This window comes from Mercenaria mercenaria, chromosome 12 (assembly GCF_021730395.1).
Source record: "Mercenaria mercenaria strain notata chromosome 12, MADL_Memer_1, whole genome shotgun sequence".
NCBI lineage: Eukaryota > Metazoa > Mollusca > Bivalvia > Venerida > Veneridae > Mercenaria > Mercenaria mercenaria.
The window spans coordinates 29,354,476-29,370,384 of NC_069372.1; the positions used below are offsets into that span (position 1 = coordinate 29,354,476).

The window sequence follows — 15,909 nt, forward strand, 5'->3', positions numbered from 1 at the left end:
GGCAACCAGAGTTCTGCATGGCATTCAATTCTTTGAATAATTTTGAAAGGGGGCCATCCAAGGATCATTCCTGTGAAGTTTGGTGTAAATTCTGCCCAGTGGTTTTCAAGAAGACGATTTTTTTAGAAAATGTTGACCGACACACGACAGACGACGCACGATGCATGACGGACATCAGGTAAGCTAAAAATGAAGCAAGCATGATCAAACCAAACTGAATATCAAACAGACGCATGGACATGTAAGAATGCAAGATGTTTTTCTGAAAGTCAAATTGTCAGACAGAGACAGTTAGTGATTGTCTGGACTACGAGTGACAACTTAAAGTCTATGGGATATACATGATGATATATACTGGGATGAGAACTGAGTGTACTGATTCTACATAATATGAGTTTTAACACGCATTAAAAGAAAATTATTTTGACTTTTTTGCAAATGTAATTGGGTATTTACGCAAATAACAGCTTATCTGTTGCTCTGCGCAGCTGATGCTGCAAGTGAATTGTCATATATCACAATACCTTCAAACTCAAAGTTTTCAGAAGTGGCTGATTTGGAGGTATAATATAAAACTGAAATAAACTGAAGCAAATTAAACTAGGATCATTCAATCATGCTTCCAACAAGAAGATGCTTTTGTAAAAAAGCACATGTCTCCCCCAATGCATAGTCGTATAGGCAAGAAGTCAGTAGGGGACATGAGCGAACGTCAAAGAGACACTGATGGTTGGCTGCAATAGGGATCATCTACTTGGCATGTCCAGTGATCCCACTAAGTTTCAACATTCTGGACCTAGTGGTTCTCAAGTTATTGTTCAGGCTCCTGTGACCTTGACTTTTGATCAAGTGACCCCAAAATCAATAGGGGTCATCACTCTGCATGTCCAATCATTCTATTAAGTTTCAACATTCTACGTCAAGTGGTTCTCAAGTTATTGATTGGAAAGAGTTTTCTATGTTCAGCTCCCTGTGACCTTGACATTTGATGGAGTGACCCCAAAAACAATAGGGGCCATGCATCTACTCTGTAAGTCCTGTCGCCCTATGAAGATTGAAGGTTTTAGATCAAATGGTTCTCAAGTTATTGACCAGAAATGAATTTCCATTTTCTGTCTGCTGTAAACTTGACCTTTAAAAGACTGACCCCAAAATCGATAGAGGTCATCTGCTCTGTATGTCCAATCATCCTATGAAGTTTCAACATTCTGGGTCAAGTCGTTCTCAAGTTACTGTCCGGAAATGATTTTACATGACCAGGCCCCTGAGACCTTGACCTTTAATAAAGTGACCAAAAATCAATAGGGGTCATCTACTCTGCATGCCCAATCATCCTATGAAGTTTCAACATTCTGGGTCAAGTGGTTCTCAAGTTACTGATCGGAAATGGTTTTCCATGTTCAGGCCCCTGTAACATTGACCTTTAACAGAGTGACCTTAAAGTCAATAGGAGTCATCTACTCTGCATGACCAATCATCCTATGAAGTTTCAATATTCTGGGTCAAGTGGTTCTCAAGTTACTGACCGGAAACGGTTTTCCATGTTCAGGCCCCTGTGACATTGACCTTTAATAGAGTAACCCCAAAATCAATTGGGGTCATTTACTCTGCATGTCCAATCATCCTATGAAGTTTTAACATTATGGGTCAAGTGGTTCTCAAGTTATTGATCGGAAATGCTTTTCGATGTTCAGGCCCCTGTGACCTTGACCTTTAACAGAGTGATGCCAAATCGATATGGTCATCTACTCTGCATGACCAATCATCCTATGAAGTTTCAACATTCTAGGTCAAGTGGTTCTCAAGTTACTGACTGGAAACGGTTTTGCATGTTCACTCCCCTGTGACCTTGACCTTTAATAGAGTGACCCCAAAATTAATAGGGGTCATCTACTTTGCATGACCAATCATCCTATTAAGTTTCAAAATTCTGGGTCAAGTGGTTCTCAAGTTATTAATGATGGTTTTCAATGTTCAGGCCCCTGTGACCTTGACCTTTGATGGAGTGATCCCAAAAACAATAGGGTCGTCTACTCCAGCAGCCCTACAACCCTATGAACTTTGAAGGTTCTAGATCAAATGGCTCTCCAGTTATTGACCAGAAATGAATTTCCATTTTCTGTCTGCTGTAACCTTGACCTTTAAAAGACTGACCCCAAAATCGATAGAGGTCATCTGCTCTGTATGTCCAATCATCCTATGAAGTTTCAACATTCTGGGTCAAGTCGTTCTCAAGTTACTGTCCGGAAATGATTTTACATGACCAGGCCCCTGAGACCTTGACCTTTAATAAAGTGACCAAAAATCAATAGGGGTCATCTACTCTGCATGTCAAATCATCCTATGAAGTTTTAACATTCTGGGTCAAGTGGTTCTCAAGTTATTGATCCGAAATGGTTTTCCATGTTCAGGCCCCTGTAACATTGACCTTTAACAGAGTGACCCTAAAATCAATAGGAGTCATCTACTCTGCATGACCAATCATCCTATGAAGTTTCAACATTCTGGGTCAAGTGGTTCTCAAGACCAGAAATGGTTTTCCATGTTCAGGCCCCTGTGACCTTGACCTTTAACCCTTTCCCACACCGATACGTTTATCACCGTATCTATCGATTACCAAACAGAAATGTATTGACCCGTGTCTATCGGTTCCCCGATAGAAACGTATTATACCGATTAACGGCCATTTGAACAGAATCGTTTTATCCCGTGTCTCATAATCAATCGCTTTATTTTCGTTCTTTTCCTAAAGAAACAAATTCCGGATGTTTACTAACTCAAAATATGGGATTTCGTCATCATTATTTACGTACATGATCATGTGGTTACTATTTAAATTTATCGAGTACTTTGCAAAGAAAGACACCGGGGTTTTTTCCTGCATGTGCACGACGCTACGTCATGGAAAATTACTGAGAAAACTGCTTGCAACTGGCCAGTTCGCGGGCTTTCCTCGTTCTAAAAATAACAACCATTTAACATCAAAGTATTTTCAAATGTGTTAGGTCATGAAGGTCACGCGTGATACATGCAGATTTCCCCTAAACAACAATTTGTGTATACGATGGCTTGGAATTTATGGCCTTACATAACGGGAAGTGTTAATCAAAACAGAAGGACCGCGGCTTTCAAATATTTTATGACACCCCAAGAGTTAATTGCAGCGGAAGTCACCCATGATGTACCGACGTTTGATCATCAAAATATTACGTAATGTTATCCTAAAAATAAAATATTTTAATTTTTAGCACAAGAATACTGTAGTCGGTTACGAGTCTCGATCTCGGCGATCTTTCTGAACTTTCAGAAATTTTACGATCCATTATTTTTGTAGTGTTATTCAGTTTGATGGTTGTTTTTTTATATAAATACTTACTAATTCCGATTCAGAAGATAAGTCTATTAACTATAAATCAAACTTTCAAACATCAAAATGAAATTGTATATGAATTTCAATGTGAAAGTAATCCAAAACAGAATTTTATGCCTAAAAATATATATTCCCGTACTTTAACACTTTATATCTTCGAAACTCAAAGAGAAACTACAATAAATTTTGTATCATCGGAAAGAGAATTTAAATTGCTATAAACTTTATAATGACAAAAATAATGTCAAACTTACAGAAAATATTAAAATAATGACATTTTTAACATAAGTGTGTGTAATCACAAAATAATGCCAACACCTCTGTTCAGATAAGACAGTCACCTTTATCAGCCATATACCGATTATTGATTATTGATTATCACTTATCAGTGTTATGTAAAAGAGGTTACTTTGGCTTCTGTTCTGTGTGGTGAAGGGTTAACAGAGTAATTCCAAAATCAATAGGGGCCATCTACTTTACATGACCAATCATCCTATGAAGTTTCAACATTCTGGGTCAAGTGGTTCTCAAGTTATTGATCCGAAATGGTTTTCAATGTTCAGGCCCCTGTGACCTTGACTTTTAACAGAGTGACCCCAAAATCCATAGTGGTCATCTACTCTGCATGTCCAATCATCCTAGGAAGTTTTAACATTCTGGGTCAAGTAGTTCTCAAGTTATTGATTGGAAATGATTTTCCATGTTCAGACCCCTGTGACCTTCTACCTTTAACAGAGTGACCCAAAAATCGATAGTGGTCATCTATTCTGCATGACCAATCATCCTATGAAGTTTCAACATTCTAGGTGAAGTGGTTCTCAAGTTACTGACTGGAAACGGTTTTGCATGTTCACGCCCCTGTGACCTTGACCTTTAATAGAGTGACCCCAAAATGACCAATCATCCTATGAAGTTTCAAAATTCTGGGTCAAGTGGTTCTCAAGTTATTGATCGGAAATGGTTTTCAATGTTCAGGCCCCTGTGACCTTGACCATTGATGGAGTGATCCCAAAAACAATAGGGTCGTCTACTCCAGCAGTCCTACCACCCTATAAAGTTTGAAGGTCCTAGGTCAAATGGTTCTCAAGTTATTTATCGGAAATGAAGTGTGACATAAGGAAGGACGGACGGACAGGGCATAAACAATATGTCTCCCCCAGTGGGGGCAGACATAATAAACGGTTTCTGGCAAGATAATGTTTGAAGAAAATGAGGAAGACTGGTGGACAGTGGACAGTGAGTGACATGATTATGAGTTTAACATGTGGACAGGTGACCTAAATAATGTTAATATTTCATATGCAATACTTGTAAATGAGGCCTGGGCTGCTGTTGCTGTTGCTGTACAGCAAGCCTCTGCTGCTGTAACTGAAGCATTTGCTGCTGACGTTGCTGTTGTTGTTGTTGTTGCTGCTGTTGCTGTTGCTGCAGGTTTGACATCTGTGGACCACTTCCTATCATACCTGAAATATAAATTTTGCCTTACATAGTACCAAACCAGCAAAACAGAATAGGTTGTTCCAGTCATACCTATCCTACACATCACGGAACCTGAAATAAAGAACAGGCGCTTTCTATCATACCTATCCTACACAGTACTGTCCCTGCAATACAGAATAGGCCCTTCGGATCATACCTATCCTACACAATACTGTACATGCCTTAAAGAATAGGCTTTTAAAATAATACCTATCCTCAAAGTACTGAAAGTACAGAAAGGCTGGCTACCACAAAACACTGGATGAACACGATTTTGAAGGGAAATCCCAGAAATCTTATGAATACAATAGTCAGATTTTATATAAAATCCGTACAATTTACATTCCTTATTTGGATTTCCTGATGTAATTTTACGTAATTCATTTTTTTTTTCTAAACTCAATCAATTATGAAATTAAACACCTCATCAATCATTTCTAGAAGATTTAAAATACACAAATTGTCTAAAGCTAATTTTTTTTTTAAAAAGATGTGTCACGGAAAAGACCGACCAGGGGTGGCACATTCCATTTTTGGTTTAGAGAGTGCTACTCTAAGATTGATTCAATATCTGCAAGTGATTATTTTTCTTCATTTTACAGATTCTCTCTCATCGTAAGAAGTATAATATTTCAGTTTCCTACGTTCATATAACTGTTGCCGATCTGGAACTGCATGGTTGTACAAATTGTATTGAGTGTCTTTCACCCATGGCGGATTCTTTACCTACTTCATGAATAAAACATAAGAAACATGTAGTAAGTTTGAATATGTAATTATCAATGCCTTTATAGACATCTGTTTTTCCTTTCAAGTATTTTCCGTTAGAAAAAAACCCATTATTATAACATGTTTGAGCAAATAGATTTATTGAAACAGGTAAGTATAACAATCTTAATACAACTCTATAAAGCAAAACATATAAACATGGCAACTATTTGAATTGCGCATGAAACGATATTTTCTGTTGTCAGTCTCAGCACATGTTGATCTTTGTTGCATCTCGATTTATGGTTATAATAGCCTGGCGAATAAATCGCCAGCCTAAAAATGGGCTCTCTCTATCATACCTATCCTACCCAGTACTGTCCCTGCAATACAGATTAGGCCCTTCAGATCATACCTATCCTATATAGTACTATACCTGTAAAACACAATGGACCACTCTTTACATACCTATCCTACACAGTACTGCACCTGCAATACAGAATGGGCCCTTCTGATCGTAACTTTCCTGCACAGTTTTTTGTTATTATACTAACAAATTGATTTTGCTTTATAATTAACAAAATATTAATTACCTAGTTTGGAACAGCAAAGGTTACTAAGATACAAATATATTTACAGTTACACTGGTAACGGCATTTTCATTTTTGTTTTCCTTTCACTGAGGCAAATCTCTTTGGGAACAGACTTTATGGAACTCAATGGCAGGCTGAACCCCAGACATTCTTAAGTTCTTAACTAACCTCTTAATCATACAGGCAAGAAGTCAATAGGAGCAAAAATCAAAGAGACACTGATGGTTGGCTGCAATTGGGATGATCTACTTGGCATGTCCAGTCATCCCACTAAATTTCAACATTCTGATCCTAGTGGTTCTCAGGTTATTGTTCAGGCTCCTGTGACCTTGACCTTTGATCAAGTGACCCCAAAATCAATAGTGGTCATCTGCTCTGCATGTCCAATCATCCTATTAAGTTTCAACATTCTACATCAAGTGGTTCTCAAGTTATTGATTGGTAAGAGTGTTATAAGTTCAGCCCCCTGTGACACTGACCTTGAGAGGCCATGCATCTACTCTGTAAGTCCCATCACCCTATGAAGATTGAAGCTTCTAGGTCGAATGGTTCTCAAGTTATTGACCAGAAATGAATTTCCATTTTCTGTCTACTGTAACCTTGACCTTTAAAAGACTGACCCCAAAATCAATAGGAGCCATCTACTTTACATGACCAATCATCCTATGAAGTTTCAACATTCTGGGTAAGGTGGTTCTCAAGTTATTGATCAGAAATGATTTCACATGACCAGGCCCCTGAGACCTTGACCTTTAATAGAGTGACCCCATAATCAATAGAGGCCATCTACTTTACATGACCAATCATCGTATGAAGTTTCAACATTCTGGGTCAAGTGGTTTTCAAGTTATTGATCGGAAATGGTTTTCAATGTTCAGGCCCCTGTGACCTTGACCTTTAACAGAGTGTCCCCAAAATCAATAGGGGTCATCTACTCTGCATGACCAATCATCCTATGAAGCTTCAACATCCTGGATCAAGTGATTCTCAAGTTATTGATCAGAAATGATTTTCAATGTTCAGGCCCCTGTGACCTTGACCTTTCATGGAGTGACCCCCAAAACAATAGGGTCATCTACTCCAGTAGCCCTACCATCCTATGAAGTTTGAAGGTTCTAGATCAAATGGTTCTCCAGTTATTAATCAGAACTGAAGTGTGACTTACGTACAGACAGATGGACGGACAGGGCAAAAACAATATGTCTCCCCCAGTGGGAAAGACATAATAATATCTGTATTTTAAAGATTTATAATGTGATTTTACTGTCAAATTGGTAAGGAAAAATAAATAACAAGAGCTGTCACTAATGGTGACAAATGCCCCCACAGCACCTTGACCTTTGACCTGGTGACCCCAAAGTCAGTAGGGTTGGTGTACTCATAAAGTACTATCAGCATGTAAAGTTTGAAGGTCCTGGGTGCAGTGGTTCGCGAGTAAAGTGCCTTCATGCAAAAAGTTAACGTTGGCCCCTGTGACCTTGACCTTTGACCTGGTGACCCCAAAGTCAGTTGGGGTGGTGTACTCAATAAGTACTATCAGCATGTGAAGTTTGAAGGTCCTGGGTGCAGTGGTTCGCGACTAAAGTGCCTTCATGCAAAAAGTTAACGTTGGCCCCTGTGACCTTGACCTTTGACCTGGTGACCCCAAAGTCAGTAGGGGTGGTGTACTCAATAAGTACTATCAGCATGTGAAGTTTGAAGGTCCTGGGTGCAGTCGTTCGTGAGTAAAGTGCCTTCATGCAAAAAGTTAACGTTGGCCCCTGTGACCTTGACCTTTGACCTGGTGACCCCAAAGTCAGTAGGGGTGGTGTACTCAGTAAGTACTATCAGCATGTGAAGTTTGAAGGTCCTGGGTGCAGTGGTTTGCGAATAAAGTGTCTTCATGCAAAAAGGCAAAAACAATATGTCTCCCCAAGTGGGGAAGACATAATAATATCTATATTTTAAAGATTTATAATGTGATTTTATTGTCAAATTGGTAAGGAAAAATAAATAACAAGAGCTGTCACTAATGGTGACAAATGCCCCCACTGCACCTTGACCTTTGACCTGGTGACCCCAAAGTCAGTAGGGATGGTGTACTAATAAAGTACTATCAGCATGTAAAGTTTGAAGGTCCTGGGTGCAGTGGTTCGCGAGTAAAGTGCCTTCATGCAATAAGTTAACGTTGGCCCCTGTGACCTTGACCTTTGACTTAGTGACCCCAAAGTCAGTAGGGGTGGTGTACTCAATAAGTACTATCAGCATGTGAAGTTTGAAGGTCCTGGGTGCAGTGCTAGCTTTTCCTTTGATTTGTTCTGGTGACCTAGTTATTTATCCTACATGACCCAGATTCAATCTGGATCTTGAGACCATCAAGATTAACATTCTGGCCAAGTTTCATTAAGATATGGTCATAAATGTGGCCTCTACAGTGTTAACAAGCTTTTCCTTTGATTTGACCTGGTGACCCCAGATGACCCAATATCGAACTCATCCAAGAACTTATTAAGGGTAACATTCTGATTAAGTTTCATTAAGATTAGGCCAAAATTGTGACCTCTAGTGTTAACAAGCTTTTCCTTTGATTTGACCTGGGGACCTAGTTTTTGACCCCACCTGACCCAATATCGATCTCGTCTAAGATTTTATTGAGAGTAACATTCTGACCAAGTTTCATTTAGATTGGACTTTGAAAATATTTGGGGTGGTACGCAAACTTTAACATTTATTCTAAGTCGAAAAGGGGCCATAATTCAGTCAAAATGCTTGATAGAGTTGCCTCCTCCTTTTTACAGACTGGGGTCATGATGGTAAACAAGTATGCAAAATATCAAAGCAATATCTCAATGGTCTTTGAAAATATTTGGGGTGGTACGCAAACTTTAACATTTATTCTAAGTCGAAAAAGGAGCCATAATTCAGTCAAAATGCTTGATAGAGTTGCCTCCTCCTTTTTACAGACTAGGGTCATGATGGTAAACAAGTATGCAAAATATCAAAGCAATATCTCAATGGACTTTGAAAATATTTGGGGTGGTACGCAAACTTTAACATTTGTGTGACGCTAACGCTCACACCGACGCCGGGGCGAGTAGGATAGCTCCCCTATTCTTCAAAAAGTCAAGCTAAAAACTTAACCAAATCGGGACGCTGACGTGGACGCGGACACCGACGCACGGGTGAGTCCAATAGCTCTACTATTCTTTGAAAAGTCGTGCTAAAATTACTGGCGCTAGGGATCTGGGTCTTGCGCATGACATGTCATCTCATTATGGGTAACATTTGTGCCAAAATATTTCAAAATCCCTTCATGAATGGCAGTTATGGACCAGACATGAACCTCCCTTCATGGATGACACAGTTATGGACCGGACAAGATATGTGGTGGACGGACAGAAGGGAAGACAGACTGATGGAAGGAAGGAAGGATGGAAGGACAGAGCCTATTTCTATGTTCCCCTTTTTTTCTTCGAAAAATGTGGAGGACAATAAACAAATCTGACCTCTTTGAACTTAACTTCAAGTTTTCAAAGAATATTTAACATGTGTCATAACCTATTTGACCACAACTTACCCAATTTTTCCTCAGTAGTTCCCGTCAACATTATTTCAATTTACAGCTCAGGTAGTAAATACTGTGTTTAATTCACCACTGATATTTCATCAGAAACAGTATACAATCAACTGTTTCAATGATCAGTCAATAAAATAGTTTTGTACTGCATAACCAGTATTTTCAAGACAAAAATATTATGCTTGTATATCTAAGAAATTATCCTTGAATTTCTGCACAATGAAAACATAATGATAATATTGCTTTTCCTGTGCTTTCTGTCGTTTTTTTATGTATTACAAACTGTAACCAGTTGTGCAAGTTCCATACTCGAACAATTATTGCAATTATCTAAGTCATGCATATTTAAATACTTCTCATTTTACATCAATGTTACAATGAATACATTAGCATACACTTCCAGGCTCATGTTCACTTTAAACACTCACAATACTTTTAAGAAAGAGTTTGCACATGAACTTGTGGTAAATGAGAAAACGGATACCTCTCTGTTCGCGCACAGGACACTCTTTGTGGTAAACAATGAAATCAAAATTTTCATCCTGAACACAGGTTAGTGCATAAAAACATATGAACCATGGGAAGACGTAGCTATATACCATTGCCTTTTTATCGTTACATTTGTGTTATCAGTTGACACAAGTCCAAACGAAGATGGAATGTAGCCGGAGGTACTGGCTTGGATGAACATTGTGCGATGTTTATGAAACTTAAATATGACTTCCCTCGAATACAGTCTAACCTGTACTAACGGTCACCTCCGTTCAGCGGTCATTTTATGACACCCCCCGACGGATTTTCTACTATTTCATCACTTTATTCAGCGGCCTTCTCTCGTCCGCGGCCTATGGCCACCGAAATTGCCTCCCAACCGCCGTATTTGACCCCTTTCAGCGGCCATGTTTCTTCCAAAACCAATTATTTTTAGGCGATAATCGCCGAAGATACCCGATTTTTGAGAAACACGTAATTGCCAAGTTTCGCGTGACTTCACCACAAGAACGACAAAATTACATGAGCTTCTCAATTAAAACTGATGAACAAAGGTGTGATCCCCTTTGTGTTACATCAAATGGCCAGTAATTATCGGCAATTAGCGTGTCACTTGTGCCAATTTTGTTGTTCACAGTTTGATGTCGGTTAAAAATAATACTCTATATCTAATTAGTAGCACTCGATCTTTTACGGAACGTAACAGCAATATTAGATTTTAGCGTAGACAGTAAGCGCGGAGAGTAGCTTCCCTTACCAAAATGGCGGAAACTGTAAACAGTTTTGAATTTGGATACTTGTCTGTTACAATAATTTTTGTTTAAAAGAAAACATGCCGGAGTTTGAGATTGCTTAGAAGACCATTCGTATTGCGAGGCAAATGCACATCAATGTATCCTGGTAAAATCAAAGGCCTGAAGGGCCTGAGTCGGCTAATGATTGATGTACTGACAGTATAGTCTACCAGTTTCAGTTTGTTTTCATAACACAGCTCGATATTTACCCAAATTATTATATCCGGATACGATTACACTTTTCTCCAGTTTCAACAATATATTTTACAAATTGTGATGATACGAAGACATTTAGCAGCAATTGGCAGTATCTGACATTGAAGTTTATGGTTAAATTACCTCTTATTTAAATCTTTTCATAAAAAAGTTGTTTTGTTTCGTGAAAGCAGCCAAACATAGACGATCTATTTTCGATTTCAAAAACTACAAGAAAATACAATTTAATGTTTCGCCGATTTGTTTATTTCTCGAAAAATAAGATTTAAAATCATTTTTAATATCTGTAGTAACTAAACAAACCAGTAAGAGCTTCTTCTTCCGATAATTTATCCGTTTACTGACTGCAAAATTCAACCCACGCAAAGTTTATAGAAATCATACGATGCGTGTTTACGTTCAATGTGGGAGAATTAAGGCTGATCGGCTGTTACCTAACGCATCCAGACGATTCAGATTTTGTTTTTAAAAAAGGATTGTGTGCGTTTCTGTAATTTTATATACGTTTTTATACGCTTATAAATTATTAGACATGCGTATTTGCATTATTTCTATACATAATTTACGCTAATACGCATCTTATCTGGAGCCCTGTGGAACTATTTTTTGTCTTTCGCTGGATGTTACCCAAGCTTTGTAAGCCTGCGCAATTCTTAAAATGCACATTTATGCTTAATGAGTTACATTCGAGTATTGCACAATTACAAGTCATAAATATGACAGATTACATCGTATATTGGTCATAGCAAAGAGAATTGACACAACTTAACTTCATTCATGCAGTGAACTGTTTGAAATTTGAGAAATCTAATGTAACTACATCCCTTCACGTGTTATTTGGTCCATTTAGAGAATCGCTGAACAGCAAGGACTCGTCAAAAGGCTTTCAGCCTTTAGCCGACTCAATAATAACAGAAAACCGAAAAAATTGGGCCTAAGGGCTAAACTGGTCAGAAGTCTGAAAATACATATACTGGCTGCACCTCCGAACAGCGGTCACCTGGCTTAAGTGGCCAAATTGTCTGCTTCCCCTGGCTGGCTGCTTAAGACAGGTTAGACTGTATAGCAAGTATCTAATACCTGTAATCCCTATCTAATACTTATAATAGATGTGAAGCCGTTGATCTCATCTTATTTGTAAATACACAATATGTGGTTATTTTCATCATATTTCCTTAAAAACGCTCTACTTTCTATTTCATTAATGCATGGGATCCCTCTCAGTTGGCTCAATTTTGCCTCACAGGATCCCTCTTGACTCTGCACACGGCACGGAAACCCTCTCAGACACAATTAATTTTCTATCGGCATCGGTGCCCTCTCAATTTAACTTCAGTGTTTGAGTTAAGAAATGGTGTTCGAATTTAAAAGCACCACAATAATTATAGGTTATTAGCGATGCACAAGTTTTGCAGCGGAAATAGACTTTAGGAGCTCAATATTCTTCCGCTAAAGAACGAGTGCATATTTACCGATTCAAAGATGATAACCTTTATATTACATATGCATATACAATGTAATGTAACTACTATAAATTTGTTCAATAGTCTGAATAAGATTGACAATAACTGAACTAAATAAAAGAATTCATGCCACGACACACATTCAATCACATAATGCATCCGATATGAAAGTCAGGCGTCAGTGTATGCACACCCGTTAACCGGTTCCGAGCAAAACAGTTCGTGGCGGACAAAACAGTTCACCGATATTTTTGCCGGCACCTGCATTGGGGTAAGTATTCTCCATCCAAGAGTCGGTTGGTGCAAAATATGTTAAATATTTTTGTTTCTGTAAAAACTAGCATGAACGAAGAACGTGTCATGTGCTTCCCGTTTAAAAATAACCTATATTTAGTAAGTTATGGCGAGTTAAAAGTGTGATGTTGTTGAAAAAAATGTGGAAATGAAAGTTTATCGCGATACATTTAATTCATTTTTCACCTTAGGGCTATTGTGTTAACTCACTCTTTAAAATAATGTTTGCTCTGAATATTGTCCAATTTTTAAGCGACAAAAAGCAATATTCAATGAGTTATAGACATTCAAACATGACATGGTCGAAAAAAAGTGTGGCGGCATTGCACAGCTCAAACGTATTTGTGTTGCGAGCAAGAGCAGTCCTGTGTCTTTTTTATTATACTCTAATAATAAATGGTCTAAATAGTGATATTAAGCCCGTAACTGTTAAAACATTACTCTTAAAACATAACGTTTTTAATTAGACAACAGCATAAGTAATCACACAACCGCCTAACAATGTAATATATCATCAACACTTCTTCCTACATTTTTGAATTATGGTTACAGTGGTACAGTAGTTTGGTGTGATGCATTCCCGTTTAGGAACGTTCCACTAAAGTTATCATATCATATGTGATATTTCTTTGAGGCATATGTACCTGTGCTACTACTGCAATACAACAGCTGACGTTTATAGGCACTTTAAGGCCAAGAAATTTCATTCAAGCGAACAATCACTGGTGCAAATCTTGATTTCGTCCACTGTTTACCCTCAATATTTCCCTGTTTATTAAATTTTCAATGCCGCAATTTAAAGATACAATATCCTTGCCTACCTAGGCTAGTGGGGAAAGTATACAATGATTCGAGCACACGCCGGGGATAGATATTCCTGTCTTTCCCTAGGGAAAACCCTTGTCTACAATAGCGTGCACTACTTAAGGTGACGTCACATAGTAATCAGGTACCATTGTGATGTCATAAACTTTATAAATAATGTCAGGAAATACCAAAAACCTATTTGTCTCCACGATCTATTTTGAACATGATAGGCAAGAAAAATGATCTAACGTGTCTGCCTGTGTAAGACAGCTGTTTTCCCTACCCTCGGGACAGCACGGATAAAAAACCTCGCTAACGCTCGGTTTTCCATTCCACACAGTCCCTCGGGTAGGGAAAACCCTGTCTTACACAGGCAGGCATGTAAGATCCTTATAGACTCCCTCAAATCTTTTATTCTGTCACCTATTACTCAGATAGTTTCATATACTTCATTTCTTAAATCTTTCGGTTCTGTCGGTACATGTTCTTTTTCAATCTCTTCAACACGTGCATATATTTTGGACATAATTCAAACTCCTTATTGAATCGGGCTTTCCTATCAGTCAGTCAAGCTCAAGTTGCTTGTACTTTAACGTGTCAAACCTATGGCTATTACAGAGGTGCTGAAGTAAGTGCCTATAAAAGTCAGCTGTTGCATTGCATATGTAGGTACATATGCATTGTAATCCTGAAAGAAATTTAAATGGAACGTTCCTAAACGGGAATGCATCACATCAAATTACTGTACCACATAACCATAATTCAAAAATGTAGGAAGAAGTGTTGATGATACAGTGAAACACTGCTTGCTCGAGCATCGATGACTCGAGCACCCGGGCTCGCTCGAGCAATTCATGTGGTCCCGGCCGATTTCCTTCTATTTTCTATGTGAAATTACCATGGCTGGATCGAGCATCGATAACTCGATCGCTCGAGCATGACACCTGGTCCCTGTGTATTAATTTACTCTTTGTTGCTTATGACAAACTCGAGCAGAGGGGTCAAAAATTTTCACACCTTCGGCGGTCAGAATGTATCAGTTAATTTAAAACTTTCCCACGTCATGAGAATTGCATGGTCTATTCCCCGACTATCTTAAATGTTTGTTTGTCGGTATATTTGATCTGATAATGAGATTAATTATTGATGAAAGGTGGAAGAAAAATTTTATTGATCAAAATTGTTATTAATTATTACTTTTTTCTGCGGGATCGAGAAGATAATTATGAGATCTTAATATTTTAATCAACAGTTGTTTGCAAGCAAATAAAGGAAATAAGATAGTCTTTTCATAAAATTGAGACGATAAAATGAAATCTTAATCTGGAGAAGAAAATTGCGAATTCAATTACAGTATTTCAAATAAAACAAGAGCTGTCGGAGGACAGCAACGCTCGACTATTCAACAGCCTTGTCGATTGAATGAATACGAGTCGAAAAAGGGACATAATTTAGTAAAAAAGCAAAACAGGGTTATGGAACCTGCATAGTGCTTATCAGCTCAGGACAGTGGACAAGTGTGTGAAGTTTCAATCCATTCCCATTAGTGGGTACTAAGATACAAGCTTACATAATAGGAATTTAACCAAAAACTCCTAAGTCGAAAAAGGGGCATAATTTTGTAAAATGCGAAGTTGAGTTATTGACCCTTTGCATTGCATGTCATATCATGACAGTGAACAAGTGTGTGCAATTTCAATCCTTTCCTATTAGTGGATACTGAGATACCAGCTTACATACAATCACTTAACCAAAAATTTCTATGTTGAAAAAGGGGCATAATTTTGAAAAAAAGCAAAATAAAGTTATGGGACCTGCTTTGTGCATGTCAGATCATGACAGTGAACAAGTTTGTGAAGTTTCAATCCATTCCAATTAGTGAGTACTGAGATACCAGCTTACATACAAAACCTTAACCAAAAAATTCTAAGTCGAAAAAGGGGCATAATTTTGTAAAAAAGCAAAATAGAATTATGGAACCTGTGCAATGTAAGTCAGTTTATCACAGTAAATAAGTTTGTGAAGTTTCAATCCATTCCCACAAGTGGTTACTGAGATACCAGCTTACATACAAAACCTTAACCAAAATTTTCTAAGTCGAAAAAGGGGCATAATTTTGTAAAAAAGCATAATAGAG

General features: G+C 38.1%; 1 protein-coding gene across 5 annotated transcripts in view; it reads right to left on the reverse strand.

The window, feature by feature from the left end:
- Positions 1–15,909, reverse strand: part of LOC123534966 (mediator of RNA polymerase II transcription subunit 15-like) — a 286,252-nt gene that overhangs the window by 206,994 nt on the left and 63,349 nt on the right. For all 5 annotated transcript variants that reach the window (XM_045317469.2, XM_045317467.2, XM_045317468.2 and 2 more), the window contains one exon: positions 4,679–4,833. In XM_045317469.2, coding sequence (XP_045173404.2) covers positions 4,679–4,833 — 155 coding nt within the window. The remainder of the gene's footprint in view (positions 1–4,678; positions 4,834–15,909) is intronic.